The following is a 20,019-nucleotide window of genomic DNA, read 5'->3' on the forward strand; positions in this document are numbered from 1 at the left end:
AGAATGATCTCTGCCCGAAACATTGACTGTTTATTCATTTCCATTCATGCTGCATGACCAGCTGAGTTTCTCCGGCATTTTGTTTGTGTCCCAGAAGATCAGCAGTTTCTGAGATACTCAAACTACCCTATCTAGCACCAACAACTTCTCCATGGTCAAAGTCACTCCATTCATCCCCATTCTAATGTTTGGTGTGATCAACAACTGAACCTCTTGTGTGCTTTTATGCATTGAGTTGCTGCCACATGATTGTCTGAATAGATATTTGCATTACACGAGCAGCTGTACAGATATATTTCACATTTTATTGTTCCAATATCAAGAGGTGTGACTCATATGCAATGCACTTTTATATTCTAAATTGCCAATAGGTTAATATAAATGTGGCAAGGATGGAAGCTGATTCTAAGTGCAATGGATTCTGATTAATCGGGTATCGGTTAATCAGTGCAGCTGTTTATTTGGAACAACACTAAAAGAACAAAAGCTAATTGATAAAATTGCCAGGTTTCTCTACATTGATCTTGGACACTATACCACTTAATTCGGGCAGGAAACTGTTGCCAAACAGGATCTGACTAGCATCAATTGCACACACTTGTGTGGCCATTAGATGCTACACCAAGCTTAGAGCAAATAGCTTTTAAATAGTGTCAGTTGTGCGTGCCTGTTTTCAAAAAGCGGTGATTTTCTCACTGATAGTTGGTGAGAAATAAACAATGAGACAATTCAGAACAGTTTTATTCACCTCAGTTTCACGCGTTCAGGCTCGGTAATGCCAGAAACGGCCGGGTGTGAAAATGCAACCATTTCACTACTTCAACTACTTGAAGGGATGGACAATCACCTTGAACGTTACAATGAAAATGAAGATTTGGAACAAGACAATAATCAATAACATTGTATGAAGGTAGTCCAACATCTGCTTTAGGTGTCTGTGCTGAATTTGTTCATTGTCTACACTGGATGAATTAGAAGCTAACATGCAGTTTTATAGTACTGTAGTACAATTGGTAGTGTTCTAACTAGTTCTGTATTTCATTAAAATACATAACTTGATACTTAGTTTGCTTTTTTATACTTTTCTAACTATTTCCATGGAACTTCAGCTAATTGGGACAGTTGCTTAATTGGGCCAAAATGGACTGGTCTCGATGTGTCCTAATTAATCAGAATTGACTGTGTATTGTAAAAGGGGCTAGGTAAAATAAAATCATTAGTTATACTGTATGTAATGTTACTGTTAAATATGTTGGCCTAGTACAGTATGGTAAGAGTGGCACAATAGCATAGCTGTTATTGTAATGCTAATACATCACCAGCTCTAAGTCTGGGGTTCAACTCCTACCATTGCCTGTAAAGAGTTTGTATTTCCTCCCTGTGACTGTGTGGGGTTCCTCCAGATGCTCAGGTTTCCTTCTACATCCCAAGGACATAAAGTTAAGGTTAGTAAGTTCTGGGCATGCTATGTTGCTGCATGAAGTGTGGTGACATTTGCGGGCTACCCAGCGTAATCCTGGGTTTGATTTTATGCATTTCACTATATATTTCAATTTACATGTGGCAAATAAAGACCATAGATATGGGAGCAGCAGTAGGCCATTCAGCCCATCGAGTCTGCTCCACCATTCGGTCATGGGCAGCCAATTCGTCCAGTCATCACCACTCCCCTGCCTTCTCCCCATACCCTTTATTGCCCTAGCTAATCAAGAACCTATCTATCTTTACCTTAAATACACCCAGTGACTTGGCCTCCACAGCTGCTCATGACAACAAATTCCACAGATTTACCATCCTCTGACTAAAGTAATTTCTCCGCATCTCTGTTCTAAATGGACGTCGTTCAATCCTGAAGTTGCGCCCTCTTGTCTGAGACTCTCCTGCCATGGGAAATAACTTTGCCATATCTAATCTGTTCAGGACTTTTAACATTCTGAATGTTTTTATGAGATTCTCCCCCTCATTATCTTGAACTCCGGGGAATACAGCTCAAGAGCTGCCAGACATTCCTCATACAGTAACCCTTTCATTTCTGGAATCATTCTCGTGAATCGTCTATGAACTCTCTCCAATGTCAGTAATGTCAGATTCCTCCTCTCTTCAGCTCTTTACCTCTCCACCTATCACCTCCCTGCTTCTCACTTGACACCCTCTGCCCCGTCCACCCACCTTCCCCATCATCTGGCTTCACCTATCACCTGCCAGATTGTACTCCTTCACCTTCTCCCCCCCACCTTTCTTATTCTTCTTCCAATCCCCCTTTCTTATTCATCTTCCTCCTTCTTTTCCAGTTCTGATAAAGGATCTTGGCCCAAACTATCAGCTGTTTATTCCTCTCCATAGATGCTGCCTGACTTGCTGAGTTCCTCCAGCATTGTGTGCTTGTTACCCTGAGAAATGGAAGGATTTTAAATGATACAATGCAGAAACCCTGTCCTAGCAACTCCACTGACAGGTTTGATAGTTGGCAGAAGCTTACCCTCTGCTTAATCTCTTTTAATGGTTCCAGGGTTTTTCCAACGCAATACAGAATTTTAAAAGATTCAAAATTATTAAAGCAGAAAACATGGCAACCATTTTGAATCAAGGATTAACTCGTGACCAAGTAATCTATTTATAGTAATGCGTTCTGTGGGAGGAGGTTGTCCAGAACATTTAACAGACTTTTTATTCTTCCTTCCAGGAATGGGATGAGATCCTTACAGCATACGGTCAAACCAGATAAACAAGACTTTAAATTAACATTCCATCCAGAGGATGGCACCATAGGTGCAGTCAAAGCCAATCAAGATTATATCTTTATGCCCTGCTTGCAACTCAGAACTCAGGGGCAAGAGCATGTTCAAATGAACCACGATGACATTTAATTCACTATAGAAAATATTAGTGTTTCTTATATAAAATCAGGTTTAAGTGTAAAAACCAGAAAACAACGTTTAATTCTATTTCAACTGTCGGTGTGTGCTGGGTTGAGCAGATAAAGGAGCTGAAAATAGAAATCTGATTTATGTCAACTATGTCTAAATTCTACGACTTACGTACACCATTGTAGATGTTATGCATTACATCAATGGAAATGTGGATTTGCCAGATTTAGCTCCAAAGTAATTATGCTAAATACTTTAAAATAAAGGAAAGATTTCATATCTGCTAAAATGGCAGTCCCAGATCACTTGAACTCTCTGTCCCGTTCCCACTGTGAGCTCTGTCTTTGGCATCTGTCATCGATGCAATACAGACGAATGTAAGCTAAAGTAAATGAATCTAGTTTCTTAGTATTGATATATTATTGGGTTCCAAGTACTGTAAAGAATTTAACAGAAAATAGACTGCTGGTGGAACTTAGCAGGTCCTTTGGACTGGGAGGGATATTAGACTGAAACATCAACTATAAATTTCCCTCCACAGATGCTGCCTGACCCATTGAGTTCTTCCAGAAGCTTCTTCTTTGCTTCATATACCAATATCCTTAATCTCTTGTGTAGCCATTGAACTTAAGTTTAGCTAACCAGGTTTTGTTAGCCCTAATATAATGTTTCTCTTTCCATAGATAATACCTACCCACTGGATATCTAAATTTCACATTTCCAGCAACTGCTGTCTTCTAACTGTTACTGCTCCATAATGTATATTTCTGATTTTTTTTCTCCCTCATCTATTTGCCCTCTGCTGGATCTGGAGATGCTGTTGTCTAAAGGTTCTTCAAAAGTCATGAATGAGGCAAGTCAGAGGGGAGGGTGAAAGAAAGAGATAGACATTAAGGAAGGGGGGGGGGGAGAGAATGAGAGAGAAAGAGAGAGATAGACTATTCCTCAAAGATTGAGTCATTATGGTAAAAGGACTATTATCTAAATGGAGAGAAAATCCAAACATCAGAGGTGCAGAGGGATTCAGGAGTCCTCGTGTAAGATTCCCAGAAGGTTAATTTACAGGTTGAGTCTGCGGTAAAAAAAAGCAAATGCAATTTTGGCAGTCATTTCAAAGGGAGTAGAATATAAAAGCAAGGACATGAGCCTTTATAAGACACTAGTCAGGCATTTCTTGGAGTATTGTCAACAGTTTTGGGCTCCATGTCTCAGAAAGGATATGTTGTAATTGGAGAGAGTTCAGAGGAGATTCATGAGTCTTAATCTGGGAATGAAAGGGTTAACATATCAGGAGCATTTGGCTGCTTTGGGCCTATACCTACTGGAATTTAGAAAAATGTGGGGTGACCTCATTGAAATCTACTGAATGTTGAAAGGACTAGATAAGATAGATGTGGAAAGGATGTTTTCTGTGGTGGTGGTATTCAGAACTAAAGGGCACAGCCTCAAAATTCAGAACAGAGGCAAGGAGGAATATTTTTACCCAGAGGGTGGTGAATCTGTGGAATGCTCTGCCACAGCCTGTGATGGAGGGCAAGTCCGTAGATATATTTAAAGCGGAAGTTGAGATTTCCTGATTGGTCAGGGCATCAAAGGATATGGTGAGAAGGCAGGTGTATGGGGTTGAGTGAGGTCCAGGATCAGGAATGATGGAATGGCAGAGCAGACTCAATGGGTTGAAGAGCCTAATTCTGCTCCTAGGTCTATATGGTCTCATGGACAGTGAGAGAGAGGGGGAGAGGGAGATTAAGAGAGTGAGAGGGGGGGAAGGAGAGAGAGGGGGAGACAAAGAGAGAGACAGTGAGGGACGGGGAAGGAAGAGAGAGAGCAAGAGAAAGAATGAGTGAGGAGAGAGAGAGAAAGAGAGGTGGATGGAGAGAGAGGAGGAAAGAGAGAGGGGGAGAGAGGCAAGTAAAGTGTATGGACAAAAAAAGACTGGAGAGCTTCTGATCCTCTATACTGCAGACTAGTTCAAGCTGAACAGATAATTGATAATGAGAATAGTCTGTGAAACAACAAGGACAGTCTTGATTTATGCTGTCATGACATCTCAGGCTCACAGACAAAGAATCTACACAAGTACAGAACCAATTATACTACAAATAACTGAAATTCTATCAAAAAAATTATAAGCAGGTGATAATATACCGTAAATACATAAGCAAACATTGCATTAGGGTCTAAATTGCTATTTCGATTGCTAGAAATAATAGCAATGGAAATAGCAATTTAGACCCTACTCCAGTAACCCCTTCCAGACAGATCACTTACAAAAAGCAAGTGTTCACCACTCCCTCAACCTTCACCAAAAGGTTGTGTTAATCCAGTCCATTTGTTCCCTCCCTCCCTTCCACTCTCTGTCTGTCTTTCAAATTTTCTGATGAAGCTTCATCTAGTACTTGTGCAAAGGATACTATCACTTGTCATATCTTATCTCTTTATACTCATAATGTCTGAGGTTACCTTACTGAACTGTCATCATGTAATTACAACAGTAATTATTTTCAGTTGATAATACATCTGATCTAAAAGTCAGCAAAATCTGTTTTAGTTATTCTTGGTGGTGTTACATGTCTCACTTGGAATGTGTTTTTTTACCCTTTGGACCGATGGTAAATAGTATCTCTCAAGTCTTTCCCTGAATCACATTGGCTATAAATCAAGGTAAAATAGCAGTCAGTTTTACAGGTGATTGAAACAGCAAACTAATATTTATAGATCATCCTAAGTGGATGGATGGAAAGTTGTTACAAAATTCTGCATTGCTTTTTAGCTAAATTCATTCTCCATGTTACATAACTGTTTGAGTGTTAATTGCAATTAGATAAAAAACATTATTTTCCAACTAAAGTACTTTATGCTGCAACTCAAAAGATTTTCAGTCTGCAAAATTTATGTTGAGTACCCATTCTTTAAAAATGTTCAGATGCTTCAACTATACATCGACAACAGACACCACACTCTACGTTATAAGAAATTCCCCTAGATGTGGGTGTGTACCTATAGAAGCAAGGGTGATTTATAATACTCACAATTATTCTTATTTTTTCATAAATTATTTTTGTTTCTATTTAGGATTCGGTGCTATTGACTAAATTCCTTTTGCATGTTATTTTAGTCAATGGAATGATCTTACAGTTACTGTGAAATTGATTTGACAGCATAAACCTCATTGATTTGATTTGACACTAACAATGAATTACACTCTTTGTTTTGATGCTATTGTTGTTCCTTTCTGTGCCTTGTGGTGCATCGGGCAGCAACCTTGCCATTTCTTTAGCATTTTGTCCGGTATTTTACGAAGTTGACTTGCGAGTTTGATGCACAACTCAGCACGGGTGGAAAGCGTGCAAGAAGCTGCCTGGACCACTTGCCTTGAAGTTCAGTGTGGATGCCACTACACCACCAACCAGCTATGACTTAATGTATATGTGACAAATAAAGCTAATCTTTATTATATATCTTTTTACCTTTACCATTTTCGAAGTTTGTTTAGCTGTACAACTGTGAAGCATTTGGTAATGTGTATGATAATCACCTAAAGATTTTTGTGATCACATATAATCTGTGCCGATTAGTAAAAAATATAACAGGTCATTTATAAGGCAGTAGCTCAACAAACTGATGACAGTCCATGAACTTCTCAAATTGCTGAGATTCTATAGAAACTGATCTGTAGCATGTGCCAAGCAAAAAAAAAACCTTCTTCAGATATACAATCTAATGCCTCCATTACTTGGGTGTATTCCTGCTATCTAAGTCAAGTCAAGTCAAGTTTATTGTCATTTAACTATATACACGTGTATAACGAGAGAACCTTTCTCCAAACCTGGGTGTAAAACAGTCGTACACATAACACACAATAACTTATAAAGTAAAAGATAAAATCAACAGATGAATCATGCATAAATAACAAACTAAAATGTATAAATTAAAATATTGCAAGGTATGGAACAAATTAACCAATGTAGCTAACATAGTACTTTTGCAATGAGTATGAAACATTTATTTCTATCGTCATCATTCTTATCTGTGTCATTCTTGCAATCTTCATGAGCATCAATCGTTTCATTGAGGTCAATCTATTAGGTGATTTAAATTAATTTATAGGCCATTGGAGTCATGGTCAAGGCCACTATCTATTTTCCAGTCCTTGGGGAAATGATGGGGAGCCATCTTCTTTGCTCAAAAAGAGATTAAAGAGAGAATAGCATTATTTGTCACAGGTACATCGAAACATGCAAAGAAATGCATCGTTTTGCATCAACAATGAACAGTCTGAGGATTGCACTAGGGGCAGCCCGCAAGTGTTGCCATGCTTCCAGAGCCAACATAGCACGCCTACAACTCATTATTCTTAACCATACATCTTTGGAATGTGGTTGGAAACTGGAGCACCCAAAGGAACTCACACAATCACGGGGAGGTTGTACAAATTCCTTACAGGCAGCAGGGCAGTTAAACCTGATCAGTGACTTCTGATGCTGTAAAATCGGACGTTAACTGGGCTAACTGCTACACTACCAGACTACCCGTGATTTGTTGTTGTTGTTGCGAGTTAATCTTAATAATATTCCTGACTTGCATTCTGCAGATGGTTGAAGGACTTCAGAGTATCAAGCGAGTCACCTGCCATATGATACCCAATCTTTGATCAGCTCTTTTAGCCATAGTATTCATGTGGCCAGTCAATTTTCATGTCAGATTTCTGGTCAGTAACTACCAGATATTGATGAAAAAGTACTTGGTGATGAAATGGCCATTCAATGCCAAGGCTGGGTGCTTAGATCTTATTGGTGATGGTTATTCACACTGTTTGTGGTGAAAGTACCATTTGCTACTTAGTAGCCTAAGCTTACATTTTGTTGCATATGCCAAGGATAGCTTTATTTTCTGTTGTGACTAATACTGGACTTTGCTAAAATAGCCAGCCAGTGACACTGCCCAGGGAAATCCAGCAGCATTGTTCTGGGACTTTTGAAGATGTCAGCGATGCTGAAGACAATAGTGCCCATGATGGAGCTGGATGGGTTTGTAAACTCCTGCAACTTTTTCCAATCCTGTACAGTAACCCCTCCATACCAGATGGTGATGCAACCTGTTAGAATGTTTTCCACAGTACATCATAGAAGTTTGCAAGAGTTTTGGTGGCATCCCAGATCTCCTCAAACTCCTGATGAAATATAGCCGCTGTTGAGCTTTCTTTGTAATTGTGTCAATATGTTGGACCAAGGACCAAAGATCTATCGATCTTCAGAGATCTTGAAACTTGAAATTGTTCACTCTTTCCACTGCTGATCCCTCAATGATCATGTGTGATCAGGTGTGTTTTCCTGTGACTTCCCCTTCCTGAAATCCACATTCTTTTCTTTGGTCTTTCTGATGTGAGTGCAGGTAGCTGTAGTGAGACCACTCAACCAGCTGATCCAGTACAAATTTTCACCATCTGAAATTCTGCCAACCCAAAGTTGTGTCATTGGCAAAAGTTTAGATGCTGTTTGAGCTGTGTCTGGCCACACAATTGTTCATGTAGTGTGTAGAGCAGTGGGCTAAGCATACATCCTTGAGTGTGCCAGTGTTGATTGTCAGCGAGGAGGAGATGTTATTTCCAATCTGCACTGATTGTGGTCTTCCAATGAAGAACTGAGCTTTCCAGTTGCACAGGGAGGTACAGAGGCTCAGGCTTTGGAGTTTGAAGGTATGATGGTGTTCAGTGCTGAGCGGTGATCAATGAAAAACAGTCTGACATACTGTAAGTATTGCTATTGACCACATGATCCAAGTTCAAATGGTACTTAATAAAGTGGCCACTGAGTGTATGTTTATGGTCCTCTGCTGCTGTAGCTCCATTCACTTCAAGGTTCAACATATTGTGCATCCAGAGATGCTCTTCTGCACAGCACTGCTGTAAGGCATGGCTATTTGAGTTACTGTTGCCTTTCTGTCAGCTTGGACCAGTCTGGCTAATCTCCTCTAACCTCTCTCATTAGCATTTTCACCTACAAAACTCCCACTCATGGTATATTTTTTTGTTTCTTGCACCATTCTCTGTAAACTCTAGAGACTGTTGTGCATGAAAATCTCAGGAAGTCAGCAGCTTCTGATAGTCAAACCACTCCCTCTGGCACCAACTGTCATTCCACGGCATGATGTCTGGTCAAAACAACAAATGAACCTCTTGAACATGTCTGCATGCTTTTAAGCATTGAGTTGTTGTCACATGATTGACTGATTAGATATTTGTATTAACAAGTACCTAATAAATTGTTGATTTGAGTGCAGGTTGCTAGCAAATAATTGCTGCTGAACTATTTTTCCAGTCATCAGCAGAGTCTGGAGAGCAAAGCCAAAGGTCGAATTCCCGAGATACAGTCGAAGCCTTAAAGTTGCAGACTGAATGTAGAGGTCCGAAGCAGTGACGAGGGCCCCGGTCACCAGGATCAGAGGTAAGACCAGAAAGTCAAACTCATGATTGGCAAATCCTGTGGCAAAGTTGTTGGAGGCTCAAGTCTGTGAAGCTGAAAACCCCAGGTCAACGACTGGAGGCCCGGAGATGGCCTGTCTGGGAGATGGAGGCCAGTCTGTGTTTATGTGTCTGTGGGAGTGGGTGGGTGGGAGAGAGGGAGTGTAGGAAAGGGCTTTGTGGATGACTGGAGAAGTCAGTTTCTGTTGTTTTCTCAGTTGTTTTGCTGAACATTCTGGGCATGGTATCTTGGCACCAGAACGTGTGGCCACATTTGTGAGCTGTCCCCAGCACATCCTTGGGTATGTTGGTTATTATTGCAAATGACACACTTCACTGTATGATTTGATGTACACTTGATAAATAAACATGAATCCGAATCTGCAGGGCACTCTGGAGCGAGGTGTCAGGTTCCATAATCTGTGCCTCACTATTGCTCATTGACCACGCAGCAACAGGGTGACCTTGATGTACGGCTGCTCTTGCACAATTTGACCTATTAGTGCCTCATTTTGAAATGAGGTTATGCCCCAGTATGGTCTGATGGATTTACACCTGCAGATTAATAGCAATTATGAGGATAATGAAATATTCAAGGGCTGTGATGAATTTTTCTATCATTTTGAAAGACGATTAGTAGATTTAAAGTCTTGAGAACCAAGACTTTAAAGGCTTTAGACATAAATTCTAATTGTTTCGATCTAACAAAACAACAAATCACTACTAGGAATCTTCATTATTATTAAGCAGTTGATGAACATGTCAATCAAAGTGGACATGCCTACCATTACTGATTCAGTTGAGGTTTTGCTGTTAAGGAAGAGCTTTAATTAAAAATTAAATTATTTAGTTACATTACATATTTTGCTATAGATGACAAGTGCTGGAGATTGTGGAGGCATTAGAAGACCATGGTAATACAGGTAAGCTACCAGCTGGGATTGATGATTAGCTAACAAGCAGAAGGCAAAGAGTAGGAACTAAGGTGGCCTTTTCAGGTTGAATACTAGTGTTTAGAGTTCTGTAGGTATTGGTTTAGGGTCTGCCACTTTTCATATTCTGTTAGTGATCTGGATGATGGAACCAATGGCTTTGCAGACAGGTTTGTAGATAACATAAACATAGGTCAAGGGGCAGGTAGTGTTGATGAAGCAGGGATTCTGCAGAAGGACTTGGGAGAATGGGCAAAGAATTGGCAGGTGGAAGGCAGTGCAGCAATGTGTATCATCATGCACCTTGATCAACAAAATGAGGAGAGAATTCAGAAACTGGAAATGCAAAGGGATTTAAGAGAACTAGTGCAGGACTGATTAAAGGTTAACTTGTAAGATGAGTTGGTAGTAAGGAAGACAAAAGCAAAAAACTTGGAGCAGACTCATTGCTCCTATGTTTTATGGTGTTGAGATAATTTTCAAAAGTACTGCTTTGTAACATATTCACTCAACTGAATGAAGTCATTGAATCTGTAGTAACTTGAGTTAAAATACTTTGAAACTGCCTTGCCTCTGAATATCTGTTAGTAGGACTGGTTAACACACACCAGTCCTCATGGAGGGATCCAAAGTGTAAAGTGTGAACAATTTCAAGTTCCTGGGTACTTATATCTCTGAGGATCTATCCAAGGACCAACATATCAATGCAGCTCCAAGAAGGTACGACAGCACTGTATTTCATAAGGAGTTTGAGGAGATTTAGTACGTCATCAAAAACATTTGCAAATTTCTGTAGATGTACCGTGGAGAGCATTCTAACTGGCTGCATCATTGTCCGGTTGTCACTGCACCACTGTTGGGGAAGGTGCTTCTGCACAGGAATGAAATAAGCTACAGAGAGTTGAATACTTAGTCAACTCCACTATGGGCACTAGCCTCCATAGTTTCCAGGACATCTTCAAAGACGTTGTACCTGGAGCTCTTGTAACTTTTTTGGTTGCCAGATTTGAATGCCTCTGATCTGGCCCTCTGCAGATTTTAGATCTCATGGTTCATCCAGGCTTTTGGTTGGGGAAGACTCTGAATGATTTTGTGGGGATACACTTGTCTACAACTGTTAGATTTATATACTTTAACATTACACTTGATTAATTTGGAAGGACAATAGAAGGGAAGCATCCAAAAGATTAACAGTGAAGGTCTGCCTAGGATTCATTTACTTGTCTTTGCTAAGTGAACAAGTGTAGAAATTATGCAGGGCTAGTAGCAACAGCATTTTTAAAAGTAAAGGCAACATAATCAACAATCTCATTAACAGATCCTTTATTTTTGCTAATGACTGCAATTCATGATGATCACATGGCTGGATGATCAATTTATTAAAATACAATGAGAATAAGAAACATAGATATTTAAATGTGTTCATTCATCTTTACTCTTGACTCATGAAAATAAACCACCTGTCTCATCCAGATTGCAGAAACATATGTTTTCACAATTTCATTTTGGAATACCAAAACTATCTTCAAAACAACTTGACACCCTAGTTCCATATTTTCATCACTGAAGCCTGGGATTAGTACTAAATGAGTTTACTGCTCATGAAAGCTGTAAATGTTTATCTGACATTAGATTGGTAACAATTTTTTTTCATGTAATATGTATTGCTATAATGAATTATTTCCAGATAAGTTATGTAAACAATACAAAATGTTAATTCTGAAATATTGTCCAATAATTATTATACAATGCAGCAACACAACAGCTATTTCACCACAGCCACAATATGCTTCTTCCTCTCAGCAACAAGAGGTACAGAACCTGGTTTGCTGTGCTTGCGAAGATTCAGTTGTCTAAAAGAAAAATTAAATTAGAATGAGATATTCTTACTTGGTAAGCGATTGCTCAAACATACACTTGTGTATTTTTCAATTATTATTATCTTTCCCCAAACATTCTACACAAGCCTTACCAAGAATTTTTGGTGCTAAGTAGCCAATCTGCCTATTCAATTTACTTTATCAGTTTCTATATTAGGTTCTCCTATAATAATTCAGAGTAAACAGCATAAATTCAATATTAGATTTCCTTTGGGTTTATAAAACTAACTGATTAATATCAAACCAGCTGTCACACAAGGGAAAAGAAGCATCGCTGCTTGATAACTTTAATTTCCTTGCAATTAGTTTTTCCATATGCACATCATAAACAATGATACATATTATGTATATTAATACATAATTCATGATATGTGAATAAATATTTGAATTATGTATTGATAGAGATGCAAGTTTGGACTTTGGCAGTTTAAAAGATTAACTTAAAAACATCATTTTTCTACATCCCTTTTGCATTTTAAATTGAAGATGGACATGTTGACATTGACTAATAACATGAATACAATTCAAATGACCTAATGAAATAAAAGATAGGATGAACTCTACAAAACTGAGCAGCGAGACAGTTATGAAGTTTTCTGTTTTAATCAGAACTAATAATCAAACAAAGTTAGTAAATTAAGGAAATGTAACCAAGACGAAGTTATAAGGATACTATACTTCATAAAATAATGTGGCTTGGTGTTATGCATGTGGCAACAAACACAATCTTCTATTCAGAATTGTTATTACCTTATGATTATAAAGCCACTCCCTGTTCTTAAAAAGGATACAACTTTGTGGAAGACCAAGCCAGACTTATTACAAAATATTTAGTATTATAATCTTCATTAATAATGTATAGCTTTTATCATTACCAAAATTGTAATTCTTAATTAATTCAATCCAAACCCTCTCCGATTGAAGAATTAAGTGAGTATCATGTAAACTTTGGCCTGTCCCAGTACTGCACAGCTGAAATTTTAAATCTTGAGCTCAAGGCATGTTTGTTATAAAACAAAATGTTAACCTGTACCCGATTATAATAAATACGCTCAAATCAGTCAATTTATATCTGAGCTGATCAACTAGAACATTGTACTGAGGCCAGATTTCAGGTTGATCATGAAGCATTTAGAAGCAGAGATACAAAATTGCTGTTCTGTCTTCACTTACATATGCCAAATAGCATAATCCAGGATTAGTTCCCTGGAACTAGACATGTCATCCATGGCTTCCTCTTTTGTCACGATGAAGCCACTCTCAGATTGGAGGAGCAATGCCTCGTATTCCATCTAGGCAGCCTCCAACCTGATGACCTGAATATTGATTTCTCCTTGCAGTAATTTTTTCCCCTCCCCTCTTCTTCTATTCCCCAACTCTAGCCTCTTCTCCTCACCTGCCTATCACCTCCCTCTGCTGTCCCTCTTTCCAGGGTCCACTCTCCTCTTTGATCCATTTGTTTTTCTCCAGCCACTTTTCCCACCCACCTGGCTAGTCCTGCTACCCCTCATTCCACCTTTTTTATTCTGGCATCTTTCCCCTTCCTTTCCAATCCCGAAGAAGGGCCTCATCCCAAAAATGCCCACTGTTCATTCATTTCTATAGATGATGCCTGACTTGCTGAGTTCCTCCAGCATTGTGTGTGTTGCTGCTCTGGATTTCCAGCATCTGCAGATCTCTTGTACTTATTAGTCACAAGATATGGTTTACCTCATCACTTCCTTTCAGGCATTGGAACAGAACTGTGATTATCGGCTTAACCTAACCTTCTACCCTTTTGCAGCAAAGTGCTTCAAAAAAAAATACTATGATTTGACTGAAAAACAAATTCATAACCAATCAGCCTAATAATTGAGAAGCAGCCTTATAAATTAAACAGCATTTCAGATGTTGAATAAAGTATGATGTTATAAAAGGAAACAATGTAATGAGGAAGATGTAGTTCCACAGGATATACTTTGAAACATACTTTTTACGTTTTGCTTCCTTCATAATGCGGAGTTCCTTAGCCTGGTTATAAATCATTTTAGGCAAATGCCGGTGCCGAGCTATCCGTCTGATCTGAGGATGATGCTGGAATTTTTCTCTAAGCTTTTGGTTGTAATTCAAAGCAGCTTTCTCTCTTGGCATAAGCTAAAGTAAACAAAAGATTTATTCAAACAAAGTTTAGAAACAGATTTTCAAATTTCTTTTAAAGTATTTACCATTTTTTAGTATTCTGAGCAGCTAATATTTTTTTAAATATTAATTACTTAGGCAAGTTGAAAGTACACATTTTCATCAAAATCTTGCATTTTAATTATTCGTTCTTTTCATGTGAGGGAATAAAAGTAAAAGCAAACCTTAACATAAAAGTTGCATTCAAAGCTAAATTACAAAAATAAACTCAAAGTGTTTAACTAAAGTCAAACATTAATTTTGTGTAATTACAAGAGCCCATTGTCAAATAGAATCAGCATTATCTCTAGGTCTTTCCAATGAACAATTTTGTAAAAGCCCATTAAAAGGGTGAAAAGTACTGCCAGGCCAGTACTTCAAAGAGACTGTACCTTAGACAAAACAAAGTAAGTAATCCATTTTAAAAACCTGCCTAAGTTAAACAAAGGAATATAACTTAAGTTTTCATGTTTTAATGAAAGAAAATCATTTAAAAGGAATTCTTTGGGTTTTCTGTCATGTATGGGAAATTTTAAGTACTGATAAAAATTTTAAGTGGTAGTGATAAACAGATGTACAGTGGATTCTGGTTAATTGGCCCATTGGTTAATTAAGGCAGACATTTATCTGGGACACTATGCTGCTTAATTGGGGCAGAAGACTGGTGCTGGACAGTTTTTGAACTAGAATCAGTTGCATGCACATGTGGCAGTTAAACTGTGCTTAGCAGGACCAATTTCTAACTAGTGTCAGTTGTTTGCATTTGTGTTTAAAAAGCCATGATTTTTGTGACTGACAGTTGGCAAGAAATAAACAGTAGGACAACTCAGAACGGTTTTGTTCACTGCGGTTTCAAGCATTCAGGCTTGGGGATGCCAGAAACAGCTGGGAGTGAAAAGGAATGTTACAATTAAAATGAAGATCTGGAGGATGCAATTGTCTAAAACACTGTATCAAGGCAGTCCATTATCTGTACTAGATGCCTGCACTGAGTTTGCTCATTTACAGCCAATCATTGGCAGATGAATTCCTCTGGCGATAACTATCAGGAACTAATACACAATTTTATAATACTGTAGAGATATTGGTAGTGTTCTACTTTGTTCTGTATTTTATTTAATACATAAATTGTCATAGTTAAACAGTAGTTTGTCTTATTTATACTTTTTAACTATTTCCATGAAACTTCAGCCTATTGGGGTAGCTGCTTAACTGGGCCAAAATATACTGATCCTGGTGTGTCTCAATGAACTGCAATTCACAGTATTTACGAACAGTTGAAATTGTAGCACGCAATTTATTAACCAAAGGCTCTGTCAATAAAAGGCTAAGGTGGAGAATTGAAAAGACCAAAAAGAAGCGTGTAGTACAGAAGTTTCAAATGTTTTCCAGGAAGACAAAGGAAGAATTAGATGACCATGTACATTCTCAGATGAATAAAGCTAATGAAGTCTTGGTAAGCAAAACTTATGCCCTAACTGCTGTTGGATTTTGCATTGCACTAATTGGTTCCTTAAGGTTGTTATAGCTGGGGATGGTAATGGTGACAAGCTCCCACTACCTATTAAATGCTCCCAACAGCGTGCACCTCAGATAGCCTCTGACAACCAAGTCCAGCTCCTGGCCTTCATGTGTGGCTTAGCTACTAAGCCCAGCAGAACTGTTTCTATTGACAGAAGGGGCAAAAGTGGGTTACTGGCTACTTAAAAGAAGTTGCTTTGGACATTTGAAGCTTGTCAGCTGTGGTTGAGGGAAATGAGGGAAAAATGGCAACTCCTGTGATGCTGTTGGTACCAAATTGTATCAGACCCTGCCATTCATTTGGGTTCATCAGATACATGGGCAACAGCTTATTCTCCGTATTGTACTGCCCAGGCTTGCATATTTAGACAGCTAGAACACAACATCCATGGCCAACTCTGGCCGACAGAGGCCTCACCTCACCTCAATTAGTTTTCATATTCTAGAACTTTCTCTGGGTTTATGCTTGCAAGAGAAGTTCATACTGTAGGGATCCCAGATAACATTAGTTCAGAAGATATGAAGCGATGCTAATGAAAAACCAGGAGGACAAAGCAGTTCTTTCTGAATTAAAATATTTTCAAATTACAAATACAAATCTATAATTAATTCATGAAATTAATGTTATGTTCAGGTAGTGTATGTTCTCACTTTCAAATGTTTTTAGCAGCTTAGTCCTTAAATACTACCAACTGCACAAAGATAACAAAGTATTAGGTTCAATGCAATCAAGGTAATTTAAAAATGCCAAGCATAAAGGCAAATCATTTTACCCTAATTAAATTGTGGTCTTCACTTTTACACCTCAATCAATGAGTGCCAACTTCCATTACCAGTTAAATAAATGTATCAAGCTCCATCCACTCAAGCTCATTTTCCTAAGCCTGCCTAAGTAGCTGCTTCTGTGTTAATAAATCCCTGTCTCATTTGTTTCACTGAAAATTGTTAAGGCAATCCAAACTGTAAAGGCTTTTATTATAATTAAAAGCAATGATTTTCTTTGGTTCAATTTATTTAATAAGTGCAAATTGCTGATCTAGTTCAACTGCAATGCTTCTCTCGACAAAAAAAAAGTATCAGTTAAGTAATTTATGAATACCTTTAAAATCTGGGCAACCAAACAAGAATTTTCATTAGATAATCAGCAGATTCAGGCTGAAAATATAGGAAGGGATATCGTACTCATATACCTTCTTCTGTAATTTAATTTATTGTGTTTCAAAAATCCCAGTTATGATCTTAAGGGTTTAGCCATCACATTCAGAGAAACTGCATCTCATTGAGTATCTAAAAGCAAATTTGATGAAAACACTGCAAATGTAGAACCCCAAATGTCAAAAAGAAATTTAAGCAACCTTAAGTTGCACAGCACTATACAGAGGTAATAAGCATAAGGCGGGAAACAAATAAAATGATTTCAAGATGAAGAAAATTTTTAAAAATAAATTCTATGGTTATAAATGCCCCTGTATGTGGTTCATATTCAGCAGTTTTTTTCTGGACCAAGCAGTTGGCCTTGGTAAACAACTTATAATAATATTGTAATGTTGCTAACATTTTACTAAAGGCCTCCAACTTTCTGCAGTGAGTTTTATGGACAAATTATATGCAAGTCCAGTCAATTTTGAAAAGAAATGGGGAAATGTAGGGCAAGAAGCTTTTTGTGATAAGCAAACAATGAACTAATGTAAATTACCCGTGAAGTCCAGAATTTTGTAATTCATTGCATTCCTCCTAATCTCTTGACTGATTTGCACTTCAATGATGTGCGTGGGAACTGGTTAATATTTATTTGGGATGAAGTGGCTTCCTCTGCATCCGTACTACCATAGTCTTGTATTCTATTATGTCAACAATATGAACACTTTAGATACAAATAAATTCTGTGAAAGTTCTTTACTATGGTTAACTGTTTCACTAAAAATTATAAAGTAATACCTAGTAAATACTTAATGAGGTATACAGCAGTAAATTTTTCTATACATATTTTACATGAAAAATTGAGTATTTGATACACCATTAGGCTTCTGAAATCCCTGCCACATCGAATTCAAATTAGAAACATTGAAAACCTACAGCACAATACAGGCCCTTCGACCCACAAAGTTGTGCTGACCACGTCCCTACCTCAGAAATGACCAGGCTTACCTATAGCCCTCTATTTTACTAAGCTCCACATACCTACCCAGGAGTCTCTTAAAAGACCCTATTGTTTCCTCCACGGTTGCCAGCAGCCGATTTCCACGCACTCACTACTCTCTGCGTAAAAAACTTACCCCTGACATCTCCTCTGTACCTGCTTCCAAGCACCTTAAAACTATGCCCTCTCATGCGAGCCATTTCAGCCCAGGGAAAAAGCCTCTGACTATCCACACGATCAATGCCTCTCATAATCTTGCACACTTCCATCAGGTCACCTCTCATCCTCCGTTGCTCAAAGGAGAAAAGGCCGAGTTCACTCTGACTATTCTCATAAGGCATGCTCCCCAAACCAGGCAACGTCCTTGTAAATCTCCTCTGCACACTTCCTATGGTTTCCACATCCTTTCTGTAGTGAGGCGACCAAAATTGAGCACAGTACTCCAAGTAGGGTCCTACATAGTTGCAAAATTATCTCTCGGCTCTTAAACTCTAATCCAATGGTTGATGAAGGCCAATGCACCATATGCCTTCTTAACCACAGAGTCAACCTGCTTAGCACCTTTGAGTGTCCTATGGACTTAGACCCCAAGATCCCTCTGATCCTCCACAATGCCAAGAGTCTTACCATTAATGCTATATTCTGCCATCATATTTGACCTACCAAAATGAACCACCTCACAATTATCTGGGTTGAACTCCATCTGCCACTTCTCAGCCCAGTTATGCATCCTATCAATGTCCCGCTGTAACCTCTGACAGTTCTCCACACTATCCACAACACCCCTAACCTTTGTGTCATCAGCAAATTTACTAACCCATTCCTCCACTTCTTCATCCAGGTCACTTATAAAAATCACAAACAGTAGGGGTCCCAGAACAGATCCCTGAGGCACTCTACTGGTGACCGACCTCCATGCAGAATATGACCCATCTACAACCTCTCTTTGCCTTCCGTGGGCAAGCCAGTTCTGGATCCACAATATAATGTCCTCTTGGATCCCAAGCCTCCTTACTTTCTCAATAAGCCTTGCATTGGGTACCTTTCAAATGTCTTGGTGAAATCCATATACACTACATCTATGGGGTACCTTCATCAATGTGTTTAGTCACACCCTCAAAACTTAAATCAGGCTGGTAAGGCACGACCTGCCTTTGACAAAGCCATGCTGACTGTTCCTAATCATATTATGCCTCTCCAAATGTTCATAAATCCTGCCTCTCAGGATCTTCTCCATCAACTTACCAACCACTGAAGTAAGCCTTACTGGTCAATAATTTCCTGGGCTATCTCTACTCCCTTTCTTGTATAAGGGAACAACATCTGCAGCCCTCCAATCCTCTGGAAACTCTCCATTCCCATTGATGATGTAAAGAATATCGCCAGAGACTGAGCAATCTCCACCCTCGCTTCCCACAGAAGCCTGGGTACATTCCGTCTGGTCCTGGTAACTTATTCAACTTGATGCTTTCCAAAAGCCCCTTAATATTTTCCTTAATATCTACATGCTTAAGCTTTCCAGTCTGCTGCAAGTCATCCCTGCCATCGCCAAGATCCGTTTCCTTACTGAATACTAAAGCAAAGTATTCATTAAGTACCTCAGTGGATACTGAAGCAAAGCATTCATTAAGTACCTCAGTGAATACTGAAGCAAAGCATTCATTAAGTTTGTGAGGAGATGTGTTATTACCGATCCATACTGACTGTGATCTCCCGATGAGAAAATCATTGCAGGGTAGGGGGCTGGGAGGAGGGGATTGTCGTGGTGAGTGGAGGGTTTGAAGTTTGTTAATTAGAACTGAGGGGATGATGGTGTTGAATGCTGAACTATAGTCAATAAACAGCAGTCTAATGTAAGTATTGCTGTAGTCTAGGCAGCCCAAGATTGAGTGGTCTGCAACTTAGCTTGCATCCACCGTAGATCTATTGTCATTGGTGTCCTGAAGTTAGAAATTATGTCTTCTAACTTCATATGGAATTGCCTTTTTGCTCTTATGATTATTTAATAAGCTCTGTTTCAAAGCTCTAACAGAAGGCGAGACCGCCTCCAGCTGGGCTT

The 20,019-nt window shown here is 38.8% G+C and overlaps 1 protein-coding gene across 1 annotated transcript in view; it reads right to left on the reverse strand.

The window, feature by feature from the left end:
- Window positions 1-11,574: 11,574 nt before the first annotated feature.
- Window positions 11,575-20,019, reverse strand: part of dcaf13 (ddb1 and cul4 associated factor 13) — a 64,382-nt gene continuing 55,937 nt past the window's right edge. Inside the window, exons 10-11 of the mRNA XM_059971301.1 lie at window positions 14,112-14,275; window positions 11,575-12,115 (exon numbers count right to left, since the gene is read on the reverse strand). Coding sequence (XP_059827284.1) covers window positions 12,028-12,115; window positions 14,112-14,275 — 252 coding nt within the window. The 3' untranslated portion in view covers window positions 11,575-12,027. The remainder of the gene's footprint in view (window positions 12,116-14,111; window positions 14,276-20,019) is intronic.

Source organism: Hypanus sabinus, chromosome 1 (assembly GCF_030144855.1).
Source record: "Hypanus sabinus isolate sHypSab1 chromosome 1, sHypSab1.hap1, whole genome shotgun sequence".
NCBI classification, from domain to species: Eukaryota; Metazoa; Chordata; class Chondrichthyes; order Myliobatiformes; family Dasyatidae; genus Hypanus; species Hypanus sabinus.